Source organism: Neopsephotus bourkii, unplaced genomic scaffold (assembly GCF_033783945.1).
Source record: "Neopsephotus bourkii isolate Nb327-2 ecotype Australia unplaced genomic scaffold, CSIRO-AGI_Nbou_v1 NB_369, whole genome shotgun sequence".
Classification (NCBI taxonomy): Eukaryota; Metazoa; Chordata; class Aves; order Psittaciformes; family Psittacidae; genus Neopsephotus; species Neopsephotus bourkii.
Window position 1 is genome coordinate 1,183,377 of NW_026900875.1, and position 26,061 is coordinate 1,209,437.

A 26,061-nucleotide genomic window follows, 5' to 3' on the forward strand; every position below is an offset into this window, starting at 1 on the left:
TACTAGCCTGTCCTAGGGTTTCTTCTGCTTTACTTCCATAATATATTTTTTATTCATGTTTCAGTGAGAATGACAGCAAACTCCAGCTCTCCCCTCCTCCATGCTGTACAGCTGCAGTAAATTCAAAGCAGAGTAAATAGCGCTAAAACTATGCAACAATGCAATGTCCAAAATGGCAACATTCCCAAACATATCTCTCCTGTGTTGTAATACATAACAGAAGAGCCATTTCCAAACAAACATATTGTCCCAACGCATAAAAATGATGTGCCCCAAAAAGTTTCTTGTAAGTGCAGCCACTCACAGTATTTGGAATTACTGAAATTATCTGTTACACATACAACTCACCGTTAAGGTTTCACTGCACAGTTGTATGTTGCCATAAAAGAAAGGGAGAAGAATGCAAGTTATTTCGGAGATGTTAAGAAACAAGCAAAGGTAATTTAGAAAGAATACTTAGGTTCCACACTGACTAGATGTTTAAGCACCTACTTAAAGAATTACACCACTGGTTCACTGTAAGGTGCATTCTTCTTAGGGACTCTGGAGGATGGAACAGAATTCCACCAGTTATCTCACAATGTAACAACATCCTTCAGCACACAGTTTTAGTCCCCCTTCACACAGCTGTGCTGGCAAAGTCTGTTTTAATACCACCCATTTTAACATTGAAATGGGCTTCCCAAGTAATGAGCCATATTTTCTGGCAGAAGAGTTGCAAAGAAAGAATTTCTTTCAACTCTGTTTTGGAAAGGGTTTAACCACAAACATGAGAATTCACAATTGCTTTTTGTTTCACTTTATCTTACCAAAGAACATTTAAATTCCAGTGTTTACATATCGTGCAGCCCATGAGGCATGAACTAGTTGAGAATTTAACATATTCTGAGCTATGATTTGGAATTTCTATAGAAATAACTCCCTACAAAATAACATTGGGTGTGAAGAAGTGAAAATATATTTTTTTAAACAACAAATGAGCTCATTGCACGATAGAAGAGAGTCACCAAAGCTGGCTAGTCACAACAACTAAGTTTTTCCAGACTTCTCTCAATCTACAGTGATTTTTGAAACTCGGCACTTCTGTTTAGCAGTAGGAATTTGGTGGGAAGCAGATTAAATCGAAGCTGAATTTTGATGCTGCAGTGTAGTCTCTTAAATCATTCAAAGCAGGTCTAACCAATTACAAGCTTGGTTAAGAAGCCTGCAGCATTTTTATCCAGATGATAGCTGTGAGAATGCTAACTCATACACAGCATCCATGATTTCATATGCTTGAATGGGGAGCTAAGAGGGAATGTCTGCCAGGACCATAAAAAAACACAAGTGCTAGAAAAACACAGACTAAGCGATAGAGTCAAACAATATATGATAAAATACAGTGTGAATTCCAAATCAGCAAATGAAGAACTGCTTTTGGTCATTCATAATCGCTGCCTTGCCCCTTTGCAAACCTCCAACAAGTATTTCAATTTCCCTAAGTCCCTAAGACTCAGTGACATTTTTGATTTTGGCCAATTTCTCTGGAACCCTCCTCCACTCCAGAAAGTGGACCTTAAATGGACCCAGAAATGGGGCAGAGACTGCAGCAGTCATTGTATGAAATGATTCAACAACTTCATCCTCTTCCACCCCTTCTTCCTAAAAATACCTGAATGAAAGGAACAGCTCTAACAAAACCAGGAGAGAAATAAAGACACCAGTGATTGGTTAGATATTTACACATACGTTACCCTGTAGTATGGCAGTAGCTGATGTTTTTCCAAAAGAGAAAGTGGTGAAGGAACAAAACTTAAGGTATTTTATTGAAAATACATTGTCAAATAAGACTTGTTTTAGTGATACTTTTCTGCTACTGTATGCATAAAATAACTTCAACTACAACCAGAAAACCAGAACGTGCTACAGTATAAATTACTAAAGTTACAAACTAAAAGTTCTGCAAAGATTTCTCTCAACTTCTCAGAAGAACATTGTAGTGAATTCTTATTTAGTTTTTTTCATTTTTTTTAAACAAATGCTACAGCATGAATTAAAAACCAATTGCTAACTGTCAAATCAAGCACGGAGTAATCAGCATGATGCAGATTATTTGCTTTACTATGTATGTACACACACCCTTGCTGCTTGACATACCATGAACTCCAAAGAGCAAATGACTGATTCTCCCCCAAAAGCACAAATCTTGAATTTCAGTACGAGTAAGTGTATGAGTGGAATATAGCTAATATAATTTGAAGTAGATTCACTTGTGGTCACATTTTATGGGCTAAAATTGCTGTTACCAGAAATCTGCTTTAAAAAAGGCTCTCGTAGCCTGCTAAAAATGGACATGTTTCCTTGAAGGCAAGATTATGTGGAATTTTGGCAAAGGAGAAGCATTCTTTGGAACTAAGCTCTTTGTGAAAGATAATAAAGCCAAGAGTACAAACACAAAATGAAACCTTGGAGTGGAGTAAGATCACTGACCTTTTCCGTCTTAATTGGGATTCCGTTCAGAAAGCCAGTAAATCCAACGTTAAATGTGACTAGGGAATACAATACGTTTAAAATTGCATCATTTGGCTCTAAACTTAAACTGTTCCTGCTCAAAGAATGCTCCTCTGACACCAAATATTAGCAGGGCTGTGTTCACATATCTTTAACTTAAGCTGCAACACTAATTTTGTCTCCAAAGTAAAATCACTGATACACAAGGATGCACTGTTTAACATACCGGGTACTTTAACCCACTCCATACTCTAGAAAGAAAGGGAGCTGCAGCTCCACTGCTGCTGGCACTCAAACTAGCTGGGTGGTGCTGAATTCCAATTCATCACAAGATGCTAATGTGATCAGTCCAGTAATCCTGTTGCAATGGGAATATGGCTTCTGCTCTCATTCCAAATAATTATGACAATGAAGGCCAGTTCTAGGCCTGGGCTGTGCTACACCATTTCGTTGATAAAAATCTGCCTTTTGTCACCAGGGATCTGCATGTGCTCCTCATGCACTTTTTTTTTTAATTTAAACCATCAAAGTCTACATTTTTGGCCATCTATTCAAAACCAAATGTCAGCAACCACCATAACACCCCGCTGGCAAAACACTAATGTAAGAGAGATTTGTGACTTTATGTCAGCTACTGTGAACTCCCACCCATGATGTATCACATCATCTACAATAACCCAGTTGCAGCCATGAATGTGCTGCAGTGATGCAATAACAATACTGGTATCCGTGAACTGATTTGAATCCTGATGGTGACACTGGCTACTATATACTGCCCTCAACTAGGATGACTTCATTCGAAGGGCAAGAAACTGTTTTGTTTTCCCTAAAACTATGAAAACAGTTGTAACTTAAAAGCACACAACAGTTTTCTTTTTCTAACAGACAAATCTAAGATATATTAGCTTGCCGCTTACAGACAAAAACATATTTTCATATAAATAATTAGAGAAGCCTGGGGATGGACTCTTCATTAGGGACTGTAGTGATAGGACACGGGGTAATGGATTGGATATAAGGAGGAAATTCTTTCCTGTTAGGGTGGTGAAGCACTGGAATGGGTTGCCCAAGGAGGCTGTGAATGCTCAATCCCTGGCAGTGTTCAAGGCCAGGTTGGACGAGGGCCTTGGGTGATATGGTTTAGAGCGAGGTGTCCCTGCCCATGGCAGGGGGGTTGGAACTTGATGATCTTAAGGTCCTTTCCAACCCTAACCATTCTATGATTCTGTGATTCTATGATTCTATGATATAAAGCCAATCAGTGACCAGGAGGCTGACAGCCAGAAGAGTGACAGAAGGCAAAAGGCAGAATGAACTGTTGTATGAGGACAAAGCACAGTTGTTCAAGAAGAAATAAGTTCAAAATCTGGAACTGTGTAAACAGACATTTTTTTTCTCCCCATATACACAACTTAAAGACCAGAAGCAAACTCCACAGTTTCACAATGATAACAACAAAACCGCAATCACACTGAAGAATATCCTTGAAGTAGCTGACGTAATCTCACAGATAGGCAAAGCAGCTCACCTGCTCATCTGCAGCCTACTGTTCCGGAAGAGTCGGTCTGCTCCCTGGAAATTAACTGCTTAGGTTACAGGCATCTTTCAGATAACGTCACTCAACAGGTCTTTTGAGGAACTTGATGCCGTCTGATTGCTCAATTATGAGGTTTAGAATCAAATCTATTAGAATGATTACTCACAATTCCAAATGCATTATATAAACTTTAACTCCACCTCTTGTTTGTCGTTCATTCTAGCAGCCAACCAAATTCATGCATATTCATCCTGGTTTTATGAAATGATTTGTTTCACCTTGCAAACATTCCAGAACTTGAAATGTTCTCAGGTCATACTGAGAAGAGCAATGCTTATGATTCTGATGATTTTTAGGAAATTTTCCCACAAAGCTACTGAAAGAAAACAAATAAAAAGCAAGCATAGTCCTAAGCAGATGAGCTGCTGGTATTACTGTCCTGACTTGTGCAAGATAACCAGAAATCGTCATTAAATAATACCTCTGTATACAATTCTGATGCCGTTGGTCTCTGGACTCAGTATCTGGGAACGTTTTCCTCTCTGAGCACTGAAAATATTGGCATCCTTAGAGCTGCATTTCACACCTGGAGGGTTTCCTGACACAGAAGGGATGATTTTACCTCTTCCTGCCTGCTGCGATACAACACTACCACTTTTGTCATACCCTAATTTAAAACTAACCTCTGAAATGTCATCTCCTGACTCACCTTCCACCTGCCAGTCCTGTCAAACCTGAACTTCTCCCAGCTATTCTCCCATGTATCTGAGATATACTTCTTGTAAACCTATTAAGTTCAGGTGAAAGGAGGTGAGCCAAAATGAAACACTTCCTTCTTTGTTTTACCTCAGTAATGTACAATGACGACACAACAGCACCACTGCCCAAGCCGGAATACCCAACTATCAGGCATAATGAAGACTATTTTCACCTACATTATTTCTGTAGCCCTGTAATGAAATACATCCCCTAATTTCTAATTTCAATTTCCAGTATTTCATGAAGGAAAATTAGATTCAGACATGTGATCCATCCCTGATACACTTACCACATTTCAGTTCTCAGCAGATCCATTCTTGATATGTACGATCACATTCCTACTCAGCCACAATACCAGCAGCGTTGAACTGTGTTTTAACCATTTCCATAGACATAGATTTTTTAACCAGGAATCTCCAACCTACTGGGTTCTGCCAAGTGAACAGGCTATTATTTCTACAGTTACAGGAAACAAGGCAAAGGATGGTGGTTTCTTCCAAATGTCAACTTGGTGGTACGATGCCTGGAATGCAGAGGTGTTTACCACCAAAGCCTGCTTCACCAACTTGAGAATATACCGCATAACATGCAAAATTAACCGAAAGATTATACTTCACACTGAAATCAACGCTCTGTATTTCCTGTCTTGTGTGCTAAAGACAAGGTTTGTAGCACGCTTTTAATCAGAGCTGCTTAACAGTGTCCTTTATAAACCATGCTTCAAATCATTGCCAAATCATGGTCAAGTGTCAGATGCGTGGATCAAAGTTTCACAGACGCCATTTCCTCTGACCACGCTTTTATTTTGGAACACTCAATACAAATAACAAGGCTTCTCGCCAAAGGTTTAAAAAAACAAGAAAACCCCTCACTTTTCTGAAGAACTCTCACAAATCCCTTGCTTGAGGCAATTTTAGTGACCCAGAACTGTGGCCTAAGCGTTTAACTTCAACACACAGTTTGCCACATGAAACCTAGCTAGCTTTTGTTTTAACTCAGGAACATCTTAAGAACAGTCCCACAAGGGAGTCTTGCTGAATCTGCCTTCCAACTCACCTGAACTACAATAGGGATTTTTTAGCAGTGTTGCCCCTTCAACTCTTCTCCATTAGAACACAACACATAAACCCAAGAAATTAATCAACTGCAACTCTCTTACTGAGCCTCGTCTCTGCAAAATTCACCATCCTCTGTTAGGGCTAGAAAAATCCACACACAAAGATCTGCAAGAACTTCAATTACACTAAATAAGAAAACTCAGTCATACCTGGGATCAAAGAAGCAAACAAGATTCTAAGCACCAACTCCCATTCTCCCTCCCTTTTTTCTTTCCACAGGATGTTAATGCAAATTTGCTGTAGTTTAGCTTTCTCTTTTACACATGAATGAAAACTTCACAGGTGTCACCATAAAACATACTGACTAAACACAAACATGTATTTTACAGTCCTGCACTTAATGTCAGCTGCTGTACATCATCTGACAAGAAAGCACATTCCCAAAGAAAGCGGGATTTTCTCACAGGAGCAGACTGTGTAAGCACTGCAAGAAGAGATAAACACTACAATCAGAGTAACAACCCGGAATACAATGCCCCTTCCTCTGTAAAATAATTTCATTTTCCTTTTGCAAGGAATAATATTGCTTGTTTACTAAAAATGAAAACAAACAACCAAAACCCAGTGGAAACTATGGAACACCATTACACAGTTGTGTGGCTACCGGAGAACAGGAAGAGTGACAAGTTCCAATCCCTGTAAGGAACAGAGAACTCCTAATACTCCATTGACCCCAGCTGCTTTTCCTCTAGCTGGCTCCAGAGCAGGAAAATCAGTAGTGCCAATGAATCAAACTGTTATGTCAAGTATTATTTATTAATTTTTCAATGGAGATGCTGGCTTCACAGTCAGCCACCATAAGCCAGCGAAGGGAACAATTCCTTTCTGGCCATGTGTTACCATGCCCTCCTCTTGCACCAGCACTCCCAACTGTGCAGCCACACAGCCAGTTCAGGCTCATTACTAAGAACAAATCCAGCAAAAAAAACACCACCACAAATAGTTTTCAGCCCTTCTAAGGCATGATCTGATTCATGCTGCAGTTGTGTAATCTAACATCAGTATGAAAGAGAGGACAAGAATGTGCATGGGAAGAAAAGGACCATGATTTTTGGCAGTAGTTGGGATTTGGACTAGCTGGTGCATGAAAACTGCACTTTTTTTGGTTCCTTAACACACACACTTTAATAAAACACAGAGTTCTTCTCAGAGTAGCAAATACATTGTGAGCAGGGATTTATTCCCAAGTTTTGCTCATTACAGATCATTACAGATATGTACCTGTGTATGCAGTATGACATTAAGGATGGCAGGTGGTGGGGCAAAGCAAACACTTCGGGAATCAGATGCAACCACTTTTCAGATGAGCAGGGAGCAGAATTCAGTGGCTTTAGAATGGAGGCAGATAAAGGAAGTCAGATGACCTACCAGCTGGGCCTTATGACTGGTCAGAAAACAAGAGGACAGATTACCAACAGAATGCAAACTGCAAATCATGTACTGCCACAGCAGAGATGATGCAAAGTGGAACTGTTCAGCTATGGTTGAAAACAGAGATTAATTCTAACCCCCTCCTATAGGGTTTGGGGTTAAAGAAGTATTTACATACACTTCCACCTTCTGCTAGAAACCCCACCATTCCCCTGATTCCAGCAATTTCATTCCCTTTCCTCACTAAACTTGGGCATCCAGCCAACAGCACAATCATGCTTCTCTTTCAGATCACCCTAAAACATAAATCCAAACAAACTAAAGTAAGTGAAAGTTGGAGAAACAATGTCGCAATAGAGCCAACACTGAGGAAATGAACCAGAATCGCCAGCTCACCAAATCCGGTTAAACTGGGGAAGTTCAGTTCCTCCCTGACCAGCTGCATTGCAAGAATCTCTGGGGTTTTGTGCAAAACACACCTACAGTATTTATCTCCAAGGGAAAACAGCCTTTGGACTGCACCTACACAGCTGGTAAGGCAGCATACACCCCTTCATTGATAAACGTGTTATAAAGGAGGCTGTTTTGGTTTGACCAAAGCCTACTCCTTGTTGACTTTTAACTAAAAAGAAAAACAAAAAACCACAACCAACCAACCAAAAATAAATAAATAAATAAATCAAATCATAGCATAAAACCTGTGAGTCTAGCCTTTTATACCAGTTTAACCACGACAGTTTAAAATGGCATTTGAAAGACTTGGAGATACACCCCCTGGAATCCAACTGTACTGGTGTAAAATTATCACCTCTACTGGATACTCCTTACCAGCCCTTTGCTGTAAATTACTAATTCTGCAACACTTGTGTGAGCATTTCTCAATTTACATCAGGTAGAGAAGTCAAGTTAGCCCACATGATTTTTAAAGTTGTTTAAACTACTCTTGCAAATTTTACCTGAAGCTAATTTGGGGAGGACTTAAATGAACTGTCTTTCTAGTGGATAGGTAAGGGCAGTGACTTCCTTTGGTAGTACAACCTCCTTACAGTAGCTGTTACCTGCACACTGGCAAACGAGTTGAGGCCTCACCTCTACAAGAAGGTTAAAAGCCCCCAAATCCCAAAACCAAACAACTGACCAAAACAAAACCCAATCCAGGAGGGAAGAAAGAAAAAAAACTTACGAAAGAAAAATCTTTAATCAGGATTTTCTAAGCAGACATTACTTGGACTTGAATCAGATCAAAGTGCTCATTATTTAAGCATTCTATTTTCTTCTAGCATTAAGCAACCATCTCAGCTAAAACAAAGGAAACTAAGCTCATTTTGTTAATGTTTTGCTGCAACATTACTTAGAATCATTACAGAGTTCAGATTTGCTCACTTGATTCAGGATTTCAATCCCAGCCTATACAACAGGAAATTTCTCTCTCCTATATTTCTTCCTCATCTATTTTTTATTTAAGACATCTGCTTTTCTCAGTTCTCACACTCGGGATCATGGAGAATGAATACCAACAAATGAACATACTCCCACGAAAAGTATCAGCACTTCCCACGATGTTTGCTTCCCATATGCCTGAGCTGGTCTTGTCCCATATTATTTAGGGAGGACATACCTTCCTTCTATGGACTCTTTTCCATAATCAGGAAAGAATTTCTCATTTTCTGTTACATTCCCATTTAATACCCCAAGAAAACCAACTACTAAAGACTTGAGCATAACTTCTCATTTTCACAGGAGCAGAACTAACCTGGTTGTCACTTCATAACTTAAAACAACTTGATCTTAGTGATCTGGTTGAGAGCGCAGAGGAGAGAGGAACTACTGCACAGAAACAGGAATGAATGTGGCAAAGGGCTGCAACTTCTTCAACATGCTGTGACACTGAAACTATACTCAAGCTCCATTAAACTTCAGCTGACATTCTTTTGCTAGGTTGTGTTGAACTGCTGAGTCTAAAAGTCAAGTCACTTAATAATACATTTTTTTATCTTGTTTTTAATTAAAAAGCTTCCTGTTGTTATGAAACTTGTCCTCACATCATGGTAAGTTGTATTCAAAATTTACTTCAGTACAGGACACAATGCAAGCTGCCACCTCCAGAACAGAGGGCTGAGTTACTGTTGTAAGTGGAAGACGCTTGCTCTTTAAGAGAGGAGGGAAGGCTGTGCGTTCTACGTGGCAACTTTTCATTTCCTTACATCTATAAGTTTAAGGAAACACATTTTTCTCATGGTCCAGAGGCTGGCCAGTAAGCACCCAAATGGCTTTGAGGTCTTCACACACATTATCATCTCCTTCAATTTCATTTCTCTCACCTTTCCATTTTACATGGAAAACCTGTAGCATGCAGCATGTACAAAAGGTACCACACACAGAAGCAGCTATAATATAGCAGCAGGAAAATAGAAAAGACTCTTACCAAGAAGCTATACTATACATACAACTTCTCACAAAAAAAAAGACAGGAAAACAAAAATATGAGAAATATTAGTTCCTTCATCTCATGATTAGACTCTAAGGTACTATGCTAGATACCATATAGTTTAGAATCCATAGTCAATCTTCAGTTATTCAGAAAAAGAGGGGGAAGGAAGGGTCAGAAAATGTGGATAACGTAACACCACAAGTTAATATAAAGGCTAATGCAGATGGTGTACAATGATAAGTAATGACAGAAAAGTATCAAGACCTCTTAGGCAGCAGTGAGCCAGGCTAGAAAGTCCCTGTAAGGCAGCATAGTGCCTTTTCAATAAATTTATGTTGTCTAAGCTGGCACCCCCACAACCAGCTAAAGCACTCTAAATGCACCGATTACATTTTTAAACCACCCTCGACAATCTGTTCATGGCTATGGAGAGTTCTGCCTGAAGAGACTATCAGTGAGGAAGATTGTATGTTACTGTGACTTTGCTTAATGCTCTGCTCTGGCTTTCCTCTGTATCAGTGAAAGATCTCTTATATTCAGTAATTCCAACAGCTCTGTCATGAAACTATAACTGGGGGAAGGAGACCTGGCACAGACGAAAAGCAGGAATAGGTTAGTCAGGAAGGCTGGAAACATAAAATGCAACCAACAAAGGCTTCATATTTCCACCATTCATCTATTTATTTCACTGAAAGCTAGCAATGACTTCAGTTCATCTTAATATTATTATACATAAAATTCTCCATCTCCAAGCATTTTCACATATAAATAAGTCAGCTAATGTGACAGCTGCAATTTACCTACTATCCCATTAGTTTTGCATATTTCCCCTATATATTTCACTGATCAGTTCAAAATACATTACCTTACTCCCTTTTTTCCACAGTTTAAGTTGAATAATATATTAAAGTCAGTAACAGATGGACAGACCATAAAGAAAAACATTTTAGCTGTGAATACATTTCAGAATGTCATAAGTGGAGAGTTAGAAACAAACCAGCTTAAACCAGAACTGGAAATTCAAAGGTCCTAAAAAGCAAAGTGAGTAATTTCACATAAAAAGGCCAATTACTTTCACAGAAAGGCAAGCATTTCTATAAAATTTTATGCCTGTTATTACCGCATTTCTCTGAAGCGCTTAATAGAGTGCCTCTGTATTTACGGCACTTAGATGCAGCTTCATCAGACTACACAGTAAGGTCACCAAGTATGTCTCATAGCATTGCAGACACTAATCTGTCTTTAGCAGGATGGTATTTTATTGAGGAGAAAAGTCAATAAAGTCCAACAGTCAAAAGTCCTATGTTCTTTTAATGACTCCTTGAGGCCATCTCTCATGCTGACATCATCCCTAACAAAAAAAGTCTGTTACACTTTACACCAGCAGCGCTGCAATTTTCAATTGGACAATTATTGCCAGAGTTCTAGAAAAAGAGCTGGAGCCTTACCAAGTCGTCTGTGCAGTACAAGCCATTTTAGTGTCAAGAAATAAAACAACAGTACAGAATATGTATGGAAAATACCCCCCATCAAACAGAGAGGACAGCCAAACAAAGAGATAAATGACAGCAATTGCCAAAACATATGTTCATCATATGAAATAAATTTTGAATCTGGAAACCATAAAAGTCACCTTCAGTCAAAAGCACGCCATGCCGATCCTAGCAGGGATCAAGAACTACAGAACTGGTGGTCACAATTACATGCATCTTCGCTTGTTTAAAAGCTCAGCTTGCTAAGAGCTAGTAGCAAGGCTATCAAAAGGACTGTTACATTCTCAAACCAGTATTTTTAAACACATCTTTTTAAAAAAGTATTTCTGGCAGCAAACACAACACAAAATCTAACCTGATCTCACTACAACTTAAAAGAGAATTCTTTTAAAACCAAACCTATCCCAGTTCAGGAAAATGCTGAAGCTGAGGTTTAACAGTAAACATTGCTCCTCTGAAGAGCCCATGATGGAAGTTAATCTCAAACTGTAGCACTCTGAAAACTTTTGGCTGATTGGTTCTATCCCTCCAGCTCCTCTGAGAAACATCAGTTTTGTGCATATGACAACTCCATCTATACCGTCTCAGTACAAACTGCACACAGCAAGAGAAAAAGGAGAACAGAAGTTTATTTTGCATTGTTAGAATTATTGACAAATGCTGAGCTGTGTGGCAACTGCCCACACTGCACAACAATGATAAGAGTTCCACTCCAAGAGACCTCTGCTACTCCATTTTCAAAATTACTTTTAACCGCTGGTATTTTTAGCGTTCTCTCTATAGAACCTAATTTCACAAAGTGGTCACTCACCAACATGTGAAAACCCAAATGTAAAAATCTCAAAGGTTCAGATAAACTGCTTTATACATGCCAATGCATGGGCACAAGCATGACACACTATGTATGAAAGCACACTACAGCTCCTTAGCAACATGACACCCTGCCTCTTGCCCACTGCTTATGAAATACTTGACTGTGTTCCAGGAGAGCAGGGTTTCATTTTACACCACTGCTTCACAGTTAGCAGTGAGGGGAAGTGGGCAGTAAGTGAACTCTTCCCCTCCCAACCCCCCTGACAAAGTTTCTTCAGGTACAAGCAAAAGGAATGGCCCAAGTAAAATTGCCTTTAAAAATTCATTTTCAACCAAACACGTAACAAAGCCTTGAAAATGGAGCTAGAACTACTGCCGGATTGTTAAGTCTATGCACAAAGCTCTGGATCCATCTGTATTTTTTCCTATTAAAAATTTCAAGCATTGTTAAAAGCATACATTAATATTTATTCAATCCATTTATCTTTCACAAAATCTTGCTAGGATAATAGGCTTGGGTAAAAAGAAGGACAACAATCTTCAGCTTGGGTGAAACTGCAGGTAAACTTGCAGTTCCAGCACTGCAAAAAAATCCCAAACAAATCCAACCCCACACCATGGAAAATAGTCCCACTGCAACAATTACTCCATGAATTTTAATCAAGAGACTTAATGGAAACAATTCAACTTTAACAACTTTCACAAGACCGCACAGAGTTGTGGGGAGATAGAGAGAAGGACTTTGATGCAGCAAAGATACTGGATAGCTTAAGAGTCCTGAAATTACAAATCTGATTTTCAGATTTCAGCAAAGAATAAGCCGATGAATCACCCACAGCAAAATGGAAAGGTTATACATGGAATATAATTGGCTCTGATATGCAATTTTAAAAAGATATTATAAAAAAGGCACTGCATTAAAAGATTACTTTAACTTGGGTATAAATATGGAAGTGATCAGCAAAAAGAAAGCAGCGAGGGTAGGAAAATGTGAGTCAAGCAGGATATTTGAAGTTTATACAAGAAGAAAAATGATGATAAAGCACTAACTTAGTGATGGTACTAAGTATTTCTTTTGCCCTGAAAGTAATATTGATCTCATTACAGTATGTACAGGATGAGGAAGAAAATCTATCCTGGGATGACTAGAAGCACATCTGTTCTTCTAACAGAAGTAAAATAAAACTCTTCAGGCTATTATAAAACAAGAATGAAAAACTTGTGAAAAATCCCACCATAAAATATATTTCCAAATAAACCTATTTTAGTTTCTACTTCAACTGCTAATATTTAACATTTTTTACAAACCAGAATTTACCTATCCCTATCAAACTGCAACTACAGCCAAAGAAGAAACAGCTGTTACAATTGTGAGAATACTACATAAAAGAAGCAGAGTGCTGCGTTTCATTGATACAGAGTAAGAAAGCAAGAGTGGCAGCGATCACAAGACAGGATGTCATAAACCAATTAAAACTTTGGTAAATGAGAATTTGCCACTGGAGTTTGACATCCCACGAAAAAGTTAACACCAACAATACAGCAGGAATGACCTTTCTGCCACAAAAGCTGTCACATGGGAAGCAACATGAAGAAAACACATGAACAGCTGGAGTGAAATGAAGTTTATGACAGTGAAATTATGATATAGGTGTGAAGCAACATTAAGGTTACATTTACAATTTCATACGCAGATGTATTAAAGTCTTATTCATTAATCTTCTTTCCCTTCATGGAAGATGTTACCTGCCAGGGACAGGCTGTTTTATCAGCTAATAACATCAGTACGCTAACCAAATGCATAACACCACATACTCATTTTGCTTATTGAAAAGGATGTCTCCAGCTTTACAGATGTTAACATCCCCAGTTCCTCCTCCTAAATAGTCATCCCAGCACAACAGGCTATTTTAGGAGATTACATAATGTAGTAATACAGTTTCGGATCGAATGGCATGGAAGCAAAATACGAAGGCATATTAAAAAACTCTTTCAACAACTTTAGTCTATGTGCAATATAAAACTTGAAATGAAATCAAATTCAAGCCCCCCAAGTAAGACACATGGCTTATGATTTTCTTTCCCCCCCCCCTCTTCTCTTCATGGGACATTAACTGTGTTTTCTGTAATTTCTCTAAAATTGCAAGATTTTGCCTAAGAATTAAAACAGTACACCAAACCAGCTGTTCTACAAGTATCTCTGACATAAGTATGTATCACCATGCAAACAGCAGAGAAGCAGGACGTACCACACAAATTAGAGAGCAAGATGCAAAGAGGTAGGAAACACAGAGACAGGAGGATTATTTAAGGTCAAAACCAGAGAATGAAAATTGAACAGGCAAATCTAAAAGGCATAATTTTTTTAAGTATGAACACATTTTCTTCTAATATTAAGAAAAAATAGACACTGTGTTGAGCAGACTGAAATACCCCCAGCTGAGCATCAGAGAAGTATAAACTGCTTCTTCAAGAGTGAAGCAGGAGCCATACCAGATCCTCTCTGCCTCTTGCACTCCATCACATCAGTCCAATGTAGGAGCAAAGAGAAATTCTCTTGGTTCTACTTGGTTCTTGTTGTTTGTCTGCTTTGGTAATCCCCAACAATTGTAAGGTATCAGATACATTTCTCATTACTATACTGAGAAAGCCCCAGAGACACGTGTTGTAGTCATTCATTAGAAGAGGAAACCCCTTCCCCAAAACAAAGGGGACAACAACTCATTCAAGTTATTCCAGAATCTGCTCATACAGCTTGCCATGTATGCTTCTGAAAACCCTTTAATTTCCATTTATTACCTATTCAACACAGTCAGAAGTTGAGAACTGCCTCATATGGGAAGAATACAGTCACATTTAAAAAATAAATCACATTTCTGTCTGAAAGTCTAATTAGATCGAAATAATAGCAGAGGTTATTAAAAAGGTAAGAGTATTTTTTTCCACTTAAATACTGCAAATCTGGCAGCACCTTCCCAACAGTTACATTACTGATGAAAATAGGTATTTCTGCATTTTATTTTACATATTCAAAGATAATAATGTGTTTTAAGGAAAAGGAATATGAACTGAATACTTCAAAAAAGCTATTTAAATGGTCTAGTTTCAAACTGGTGACACATTATTGAAATAGAGCTTCCAGAAACTTATTTCTTAACCGCTTTCTACAGCAGCACTACAGAACTGTGAATATAAATTATACTGCAGTAACACTGACAAAAAAAATTTACCAGATTAACAGATGAACTTCTCGTTTTAGCATGTATTTGTGGAAGCAGAAATGCCAGATATCTAAAAGTTTACAGCTGTTACTCAGTTACATAATTCACACCCAAATCACGTGCACTAGAAATATGTGAGGGAGAAAAGTACCACTTCCGTCGCGCCTTCCCTCTTCAAAGCACTGTATGCTTCTTAACAGCAATAAAACATAACTCTCTTACCTATTCCCAAATCGCATCTGAATGGAATGTTATGGTGCAGAGAAAGTTAAACTCAAGAAAAACATATGAAGTATGTTAATTTCATAAGCAATAGAGATTTCTGGCAAGGAAAGCCACATTTAAAGATTTATTTTATTACTACTTTAATACCTTGGTCTAGATGAATCTCTATGAAGTAGAAGAGTTTCTTGCATTAAGTAACGAAAATGCTCTTTTGAAAAAAGCAGGAAGAGCAATCAAGCTTTGCAACCTGCACTACAGCACTGCCAAGGTATTTTCAGTATCTGAAAGAATAAATTTTTAGGAAACATGGCATGCAGAGGTGTTTGTAGCCACAAAAGTCTCCTCAGAAACAAAACAGAAACATCAGATCTGGGACACAAATAGTTTATACCATGGTCTTTATTCATACTTCTCATTTTTCATTCAACATGGTCATAACCATCTGCACGCTTGAACTTGTGATGAATGCAATGATATGGAAAAAGCACTGAAAGTTAATTCTGTGAAAAATATGTCATATCACAAAAAAAGCTCTCAAAATAATTACAATTCAGGTGTGTTTTTCTAACCCCTTATATTCTTCATACCTTGCAGCATAGCCCTGGGAAAAAGTTCTTCAAATTATAACACGCCAAGTTGGAAAGAAACTACAGTTTTTTTGTCATATTGAGGTTTGTTGAGGTTTTGTTTTTTTTATCATGTGTTTAATAAGCACAATAATACTCTCATAGAAGTATATTTCTACTAGTATTGATAAACCTTCAGGTAAACAGTAACAGCTTGTAAAAGAAAGTTTTTGAACAGAAAGCTAGCCTCCTCCTTACCCTATGTGAAGAGAGACTAAAACTCTCACTCAACACCATTTGTTAACATCGACCATATCAATTAGCCAACAGAAAGAAGACTGTAACATTTCAGAAAGATTTTAAACAGTTGCAGTGCACTCGGGCACTAACAAAATAAACCCAAATCTTCTACCTCTTATTTCAAATTACAAGTTAATGCTCTTTTCCTCTCAGAGAAAACAAAAAAAAAAAAAACAGCAGGAGTAAAAAAAAAAAAAGAAAGTGAGTATCTTGAATAAAAAAGAAAAATATGTTAAGCTGATCATAGTAAGAAATCTGCAGTTAAATACCAGCTCATGATAAGCGCTATGACAACACCTTTAAATTGAAAATTCAAATAGAAAAGCTGATTAAAAAAAAATGTGTTTAAGGAGAACAGGAACTACAAAACAGAGTGAAGGTTATCAGTTGGGGGGGGGGAGGGTATTCTCCACGAAAACTTGCTTCACCTTGCTCAGAAGGCAATGTTTTAATCACCAGTAAAGCTTCCAGACTTGCCTTCTTAAACTGTAGCTTTTAGCAGTAATAATGGTAACAATCTTTCGACACACAGGCCTCCCTGAACGACAGGATGATTTGCATGGCAGCAGAACAGATTCATGCCGTATAGAATACTCAAGCATTCTGCAACACATTCACAGCTCAAACAACCTGCTGGTTTAGCATAGATGGGTTACAAAGATAATTTTTTGACCCTGCTAAGCACAAATCTACCCACCCCTTGACAAGCCAGCAGAATAAAAGGAAGTAGCAGATATTTTATGGTTCATAATCACATTCAGCAGTGGCCCTCTAAAAAAAACAACATTTATTCCATAGCTGAGCTTGGAGTCAATGTAATGACAAGCACCTAATTGTCCTGCTATTACTGTGCTCACTGACTCTCACTCCTAGAGAATAGCATGTATGACATCAATTCAAAGACCAGTAAGAGCCTTGGTCTATGACTGAGCAAAGTAGTAATATATACGTCCATAGATAATGGCAATAATGAATTAAACAGGTTTAAATTACTACTTGTCTCCTCAGCACCCTAAAATTAATGTTCTGCTCATTTTTAAAAGGGATTTTCTATCAAGCATTAAGATACTGATTAGTCCTCTCTTTATCATGCTAACAACTTAGATGAGAAGATTGGAGTTGGCAACAAGAGCATTTGAGACAGAGGGCAAGATTAGCGAGGAAAGAATAAAAGGTTAAGATGTGGAAGCTCGGATGAAGGAGATGAAAAAAGACTGAGGGCAGAGGAGACGGATAACATCATATTGCTGGGAACATGTGACACACTGGAGGAATCCCAACCCAGCAGAGCACAATCCCCTCCAGTACACCAAGCACAGTGCAGAAGACAGACATACCATCATTCCTCTGCTTTCAAACATCTGCACAATTTGAAGGCAGAGCATTCCACTCTACAGACTGGTCCCAGGGAATGGCAACCTACTGCTGTCTCATTGGCACAGGTAAGAGAGACCTGATGGGCATAAAGGTTTGAATTGTCATGATGCCAGCATGATTCCACTTAAGTGCATCTAGGAGAAAGCCTGAATTCAGAATTCAGCGTTAGGAAAGTAACCTGGAAAAAACACTGGAGTCTTGTACAGAGAAAACCCAGTTAAAAACTTACATAATACTGATAAATCAAGCACACAGACAGTATAGTCTATAATCAAAGATGGTCATGTAACTGTAATTGCCCATTTCCTGTGTGTATCTAGTGTCTGGAGGTCTTAAATTAGCAACCCCATACTACTTTTCATTCCTCTTCAAGATCTTTCTGTTCAAATGGACTTCTTCAGATCAGGACTGATCACAGCAACTGTGATCAACAGCTACCGTTGAAAAATCGTTAGGAAAAAAACAGGGCACTGCAAAAAGAAAAAGGTATGATAACCTGAAAGCTGGTGAATGCTGCTCTGGAAATACAGATTGCATCTGTCATTGCCATGTAGTTCCTTCCTCTATGATACTAAACAAACCTTCTGAACTAATTTTTCCAAAGGTAGCAATTAATCACATATTGCCATTTTTATAGATGTCAGGCTTGATTTCCAATACTCCTGAAGAGTCACCAAGGTAACTGAAGTTATGAAGAACTGCATTTAAAAAATAAAAACATGATTTATCTGCAATGGTTTTGCTGCCTAAAAAGTTCAGGCACTAAGTGCTTTGAATTTGGCACCCCAAATCAGCATATGCTATCAAACTTTGTATGAATCCAAGCTTCATATATACAAATACAGTTACATTACCTTGCTTCACTCCACAGAGGTTACATGAAAAATAGCATCCGGAACCTTTTCAAAAGTAGGGAGCACTACCCAAATGCCCAGGGCAATAACAACACAATTTGTACTCAGAGCTAAGTCTCAACAATAAGCAGAATAAATTAAAATTCACATGGGTCACTGAACAACGGGGGGGAGAGGGGGAGGGAAGTGAATAGATGCTCACTAATCCTACAGTCCTCTGGACAAAGCAGACTATGGTTAAAAAAAAAAGTGTTCCTCCAGCCAACACCTGGGCTGCACAGCAAGCTGGGAGTTTTTTAGGCATATCCTCATTTTGGAGTGCTTGAACTACATTTAGAGAAGAATATTAAATACTTTCAAATCGGTAACACTACCAGCTAGAAAAGAACAAAGGCTCTCCTCACTCTAAAGAGACTTCTGGGCTCTGTTAGTGAAGACAACAGTTTGTAGTGTAGAACTGTTAAGTGAGGCTGAAGTAAGGGACTGTCGGGACAGTCTGGGGGACTTCAAAGTGAAAAATAAAGCCCCCTTCCTGCATATATACAAAAGTACTAACTTACGCAAAACACTCCTATAAAGAAAATACGAGAATGTATTACCCTTTCTCTAAACAGCTGTAATTCAGAGAACTAAAGCATATTTTAACTCTAATAAACTGATGAAGTCTAATCCCAAGACACTTTTAACATGAATGTGTTTTCACACACCCCACACATTGGAGAGGGGGACGTAGCAGATGAAGAAGAAAGCTCACTGCACAGCCCATGACTTCAGCTAAATACACAACTGCAATTCATTCAAGCTGTTTGGCTAACATCGGAAACCCTGAGATCCAAGCCTGGTTAGTTATTAAAGAGAGAAGAACCCTTGAATTGAGTTACAGCCTTTTCGTTAGCTACCACGTAATTTCATTTTTAACACACACATACTATATAATTTTCAGTGATTGTTGTAACTAATTCTTCACTGTTGGTTCTTCTACTGAAGAAACTAATTCCATCTACTGCATTCTAAAGCTAAACCATCAGTGTAAAATGACTTCCATAAAATAATGTATTTTGCCAAATGAAAGCATAAGATTAAAATCTGTCAGCAGTAAAGTTTCAATTAATGCAACTCAGCTCTATAAGCCATACTCTGAAAGAAAAAGTTCCTGTGCTCACTGACTCACAGGCTAGCACATCGTTTTACAGAAAGAAATGTGCAAATTTACAACAGCTCAGTGGTAAAAGGTTACAAAATAGGGTTAAGGTATGATTTCACAACTGATGCAAGTCAATTTAAGCTCACATATCTTCCAAAACAGACCCCCTCATTCTTATCACCCAATAGGGTCTCTTTCCATCCTTTCTGTTTGCTGGCACTCAAACACACATGAAAACACCACAAGCTGTCTGAGGATTTGATCTAGCTAGTTACGGGCTGTGTTTTCAGCCCAGTAAGTACGAAAGAGGTTGCTGGAAGGCAATATAATTGCTAGTGTTGACTGTGCAGCAAGAGGTGAAGACAGAACTTCCCCTTCTGGCATCAGCATAGAACTTGGACCATGTTAGGCTGTTCATTTACGGCTGACTTCAGGGAGTACTTACCCAATATAAATTTGCTATCTCCAAGCACAGGTATAACCAGAGGATAAGACGTCTGGAAATACCATGAGAGAAAAGAAGACATTTCCTATTTTCCTAAACTCTAATTTGTCCTTGGTGTGACTGACTGCAGGACTCAATATATTTACCTACCAATCCCTCTCCTCTTTACTTTTTATGTAGTTACGACTATCTTTAAAGTCACAGCTAAGAGTATGTATGCATACATGACAAAAATATAAAAAAAAAGCCTGACCATGCTGGAGGGAGGGAAGTGGAAGCAACCAGAAACACATGCCATCCCAAGCAACACTTAGAAGAGTTTACTGGTAGCAAAAGTTTGATTGTAAGACTACTTTTTCCATTTTAAAAGATCAGCTCACTAAACAAAGGCATTCTGAATGTCACGTATTACTTTTACTGACACAAGGATTAGAAGCTACAAGCTCAGACTCCATTTTCCCAGCTGCTATAAAACATGAGGCAAAAAGACTGCCTGTGTGCCAAGAACCACCGAGCATTAGTGCAGGCCTCAGCTCTCCATCAAAACCCAACCCATTCAAAAAAGCCAAACCATAAACTGCAACAGTCTACTGCTCTACGCATTTTGAGGGTAACAAAGAAAGAGAACTGACCACAATTTACCCATTCACCAAAGCAACATTCTCAGATAATCCCATTAGCCTAGAATAAGAATTGCCAGTATTTACGCACAGAATATGCATGAGATCAAGACTTTATAATAACAGAAACACAACTTGAAAAAAAATAAGGTAGACCAATAGTCAGATTATAAAGGGACTGACACAAGAAGCAGGTAAAATCAAAAAATGCAACAAGCTAGACTACCATATATAGTTTGGGGAAAGATTGCCATCCTCCCTCCTTCTTTCCCACACACCTACCAGAACCTTGGGAGAGTGTATTTCTGTTTGGGTTTTGATAAGGGTAAGTGTAAATATAGAAATCTGAACACAAGGCTCTGGATCGCCCTAATGAAATGTTAGGTTTTGATTTTTAATACTGAAACTTCAGATAATCTAAGGAGCAACACTGTAAAGTCCTCTGACAAATAGCCTGTGACTTGAACACAGAACAATCTCATTTCCTTGCAAGTTACCTTAAAGACCATAATGAAATCGTATGCTAGATACAGTAACCCAAAGAGGTTTTGTTGGGGTTTTTTTCCAAACAGTTTTTTAATCTTAGGCTGGTTTAGATTCTGCTTTGAGTACAAATGTTGGGGAAATACGGCCACTGCTCTATGTGCCAGAGTGTACTTCTCAAGCTGATTTTACATTTCATCAGGCAATATCAACTCAAGCTCTGGCAGGAAAGAAAATTATCAGTGAGAGCTCTTTCTGCAGAACACTCATATAGTCACTGTAATCTTTCTAAATGCAAGCAAGCACTGCACGTATAAATTTTATTGACACTATGGTCAGATTTTACTGTTTCTGTGGAGAGCTGCTAAGACCAAAACTACAGAGATACCTTACTGGCAAAGGCATGCAAAAAGGTAGTAGCAGACAAGTTTCTTCTTAATTTTCAGAGTCTTGCTATCTTTTTTCACTATTAATATATTCCAGAAACAAGATGTAGTACACTGCATATAATGATCTCACTACCTGATTCCCACACTACAGCCATTTCTTTTATTGCATAAAACCCCATATTCCCATCTTCCCCTTCAAAAATGGAGACTGTGAGTGGTTTAGGTAATTACTGCTGTCACAAAGGGCTTGACAAATAACTTTTTTGCTCAATGTATGCTTTAGGCCACTGGGAAAGCTGTCAAATAATGACATCAGAATCTACATTAACACTAGCAAAATGCAACTGTACTTCCTTTCAGATGGTTTATAGCCCTTCCTTTTCCTATTCCCTGGTTGAGCACAAGAGTGGGATGAACAAATGGGTTGTAATTCAACCCAGATAAAACGGGGATAGATAATGCAGATTAAAGGAAAGAGTATGAAAGAAAGAGAGAAGCACATCCTTGCTTTGTTAATGAAGAAGCTTGCTCATTCTTCACTATCAATTGATGCTGAAAGCTTGAGTCACTTCCTAAAATTCCAATTAAGTTGTAAGGGATGAGCAAACAGAACAGCTGCTCTCCCCTCTTTCAGTATGTAAGTTGTTATTACAGTGCATTTCTTGTACATGAGCCACTCTACATGTACAAGAATGTTAGATGGACTACTGCCTCACACACTGTGGGGAGCTACCTTCCCGCTAATCCATTCCAAAGCTCTCAAGCGCAGACCTTCCCATCTTCAGTATGATTTTATATTACGTGCTCTTAATTCCAGTCAATGTACAAGCAAACCAGAAATTCACTATTACTTCAATGCCTGCTGAGTTCACCTGCTCCGTTCTGAGAGCAACCCTGAGCACTGATCATGGTTTTAAAAGCTGCTTGTGAGTATTCCCCACATGGAAGATGGCAGTGCGCAGAAGCAGCTGAGGCCTGACATTATTAGACAATTCACTTGCCAGTGAAAAGTTTAGTGACTATGGCAAATGATTAATGAGGAACTTAGTATTTCTGTCAGGCATCAGTGGAAAAAATAGATTTATTTCCAGAACAAAAATGCAGCAAACCTGATCCTGTCATGTGGTTTGGTTTTAGGTAGCCCTTCGAAAGGCAGCAAATTGGACTCAAGGATCCTTATGGATCCCTCCAACTGATTCTGTGATCTGTTTGTCAAGTATTTTTCCAGAGTTAAGTTACACATGCCACAAATTCGGCTCTGATGATTGTTTAGTGTGTTGTTAAGAATGATACTTTGAAGCTATTACAGCTTGAGCACCAGGGTTAGTATCACTGTCAACTCTGAAGCCATAAAGGATCCAAAGAAATACGATCTTCCCATTGATTTAATGTTTTGAAAATGTACCTTATGGGTGACATCTATTTAAAGGGATTTTCCCCTCACCCATCAACTTCAGAATCTCCACAGAGCCCCCAACTAAACTTGATCAAACATCTAACCTCTAACATCCTGTTCCTGCTGACCCACTGTGCTGGTTCATCTGCATTAACAGCTTCCACGCGAGGCCAGTGATTCTGTTAAAGCTTAAGGCTATGCTAGACGCTGGTTTTCTATCAGTGTAGTTACATTAATGAGAGATGTGATTCATCCCCACCTCTTCAGCATCAGTGCAGTTACAGTCACATGCAACTACTTTTATTACTACAAGAATGGGAATGAGCTATACCAGTATAACATGATCAACACTAGAGAAGTGTCACGTAAAAAAGTAAGGTTTGCATATACATTGTTTTGTCTGCATTTTTACAGTTTGGGAGTAATTCCAATGATTTTTATGAAACTCCACACACACATACCCCACCTGTGTACTTGCAGCACAGTATGCAGGAAGGCATTTGGAGTATGCAATCTAGGGGTTTAGTTAAAGTGTTTCAGTGTTTCTAACACCTAGCACGCATATATATTATACCATATTACTCATGGCTGCTCCCATAGAAAAGAGTTGGAGGTTTTAGAAGAATGAAACTGATGTGGGTTAAGAAGTAAATTAAACTGTAGCTGACCACTCAGCTGAAAAGTGGGGGTCAGAAACACTTGCATGGATTCTTCCCGACTGCCCAGCCTCACTCAAAACAAAAGTCATAGAACAGACCACACTAAAAAAGGGCACAAGACGAAGTTATTCACAGCAGCCTTCAAAACAAGAGAATTTAATCAGTATGTGTCCCTCCCTCCCACACACTGCTCAATAAGATTTGCTCCCTACAACTTAAGAACAGTTCTAGCTTTTTTTTTCTAAGGTTCATTGTGATGATAAATGCACAAAAGTGTATGGCATGCACTGCCGCTTATTAGCATTTAATGCTTCTTGAACAACTACAATGCAAATATTCATCACAATAGATGGGAACCTTGGTGGAAACAAGAATTCCCACAAATTGTTTAAGAGTACAGTAAATGAATAGGATCACAAACAAAAAGCCCAAATCCCTCACAAATGCGTATGCTGCATTTGCTTACAGATTAGCCCACTACACATCCGTTGTGTGACTGCATTTGTAGAACGCCCTTTGAACAACGAAAAAATTATACCCCAACAAGAAGTGTGTTCCTATTTATGGATGCGTTCACATCAAACTAACCACAGTTGTCTCAAGGTTTGGTTTGATGGATTTTTTGTGTTTATTTTTATTAGTGACAGATTTTTGCATAAGGAGGGTGTGACAGGACACACTATAAAGTCTGACAGTTTTAAAGCAGGCTCCATTTTGAAGTACTTAGCTGACAGTGTATCAATAAGCTTACTAACAGACATGGTAACTTTCAAAAAGTGATGTCTGGAGTTTATTTCCATTCCTAAGCTACAACTCCACATAAAGCACCAAAAAATCTGAATGACAGCATAGGAAGTAATTGAAGCTACAAACAGCAGTTGACACCCTTTAAAACTGCTTTTACCTCACGTATACAACTAGACTACCAAAATAAACGTAAACTAAATTTGCTCTATAGAATGCATTACGAAAACTCCTACATTCTGCACAAACTCTCACTGATTCCCAAGTCTCATCTCTCTATTCAATACAGTAATATGTAAACACACTCCACAAATGTGTTTTTTGCTTATGATCAAGGTGCTTCCAGGAAAGTATTTTTTAGTCTATTCCTATGAGTACACTGAGGAGCAGAGAGAAAAAAACAGCCCTATTCTTACTGTACCTTGTAAATTATTTCTTAAAAATACTTAATATTTTTATCCATATAAGGCAGGAGAAAAAAAAAAGGGATGTGATTCTGTCCACAGTACCTTTCATATCTTGCTTATGGCTGTCAGAAATGACAATAACAGAAGCATAAGAGCACAAGAAACAGTTGTCTTTAGTGTACACACACGTGACAGCCCTTCTTGGAAAGTTGGTTTCCCCTGTCAACAGCACAAGACGAGATGGTGCATGGATGCGTGTACATACGCACACACAATCACATGTAGATACATCAGAACATGTGTGGCTAAAACCACATCAGTGATCAGCAGTATTGAGAAAAGCCTCATAACTCTTTTAAAAACAGCCTCCAACAAGGGAAACACTTCTAAAGTGGAGACGACAAAGGAAAAAAAGCCCCAATAAATCAAGATATTTCATCGGCCAGACCGACGGCGGGCAGAGGAAGGAGGAGTACCCTGCAACAGCTCTTCCATCCTGTCCCAGCCGAGGAGAGGAAGGGCGGAGGGCGAAGGGAGGAGGCTAAGGGGTGAAGGAGAAACGGCCCAAATTAAGAAACATGCCAAGCATCGCTCCGCTGGGGGAATCCCCCTCCGCACACACACGCACTTTCAAAGAGAAGCTCGCGGCGGGGAGAACACCTCCAAACATCCACTGAGGATATTCCTCCTTCTCATGCACCCAGCTTGAATTTACTGGAGCGACTTCACTTCTAGCAGGGGGACTGGCTGTCACCCTCCCACCCCAGCACCCTTCTTGGAACAGGGCGGGACGGGACAGGCAGCCGCCTCGAGCCGTCTCTCACGGGGAGCGGCAGACCCCCCACACTGGCTGCCCCCAGCCCTGGGGTGCTCGCGGAGGCAGGACAAGGCGTTCCCCCGACCCCCCCGTCCCCGCCGTCTCGCTCCCTGCAGCGTCGCGTCCCTCACCAGCCTGGGTGGTGTCGCTGAGGTCGTGGTTGGCGGCGCTGGCCCGCGGGTAGTCACGGAGCTTCCTGCCGCTCAGACTGAGGGTACCGCTGGCTGCCGCTTCTTCTAAGGCTCGGTCCAAGGAGCGGTTCCACGAACCGGGACCCGAGGGACCTGGTGGCGGAGTACAAGCCGCCGCGTTCCCCGCCTGCATCACGGCGGAACCGCCCTCCGGCGCCGCCAGCACCGTGGCCGCCATTTCCCCCCCTCCGCCACCGCCACTGCTGCCGCT

General features: G+C 39.3%; 1 protein-coding gene across 10 annotated transcripts in view; it reads right to left on the minus strand.

The window, feature by feature from the left end:
• LRCH3 (leucine rich repeats and calponin homology domain containing 3) overlaps nt 1–26,061 on the minus strand; it is a 66,787-nt gene extending 40,726 nt beyond the window's left edge. For 4 of the 10 annotated variants that reach the window (XR_009724789.1, XM_061348802.1, XM_061348801.1 and 1 more), the window contains exon 1: nt 25,791–26,059. Coding sequence is in view for 9 of the 10 variants with exons in the window: in XM_061348802.1 (XP_061204786.1) it covers nt 25,791–26,028 (238 nt within the window). In the remaining variant the exon portion in view is untranslated. Of the gene's footprint in view, nt 1–25,790 lie in introns of all 10 variants that reach the window. The other 6 variants (XM_061348804.1, XM_061348800.1, XM_061348808.1 and 3 more) reach the window with 4 other exon arrangements.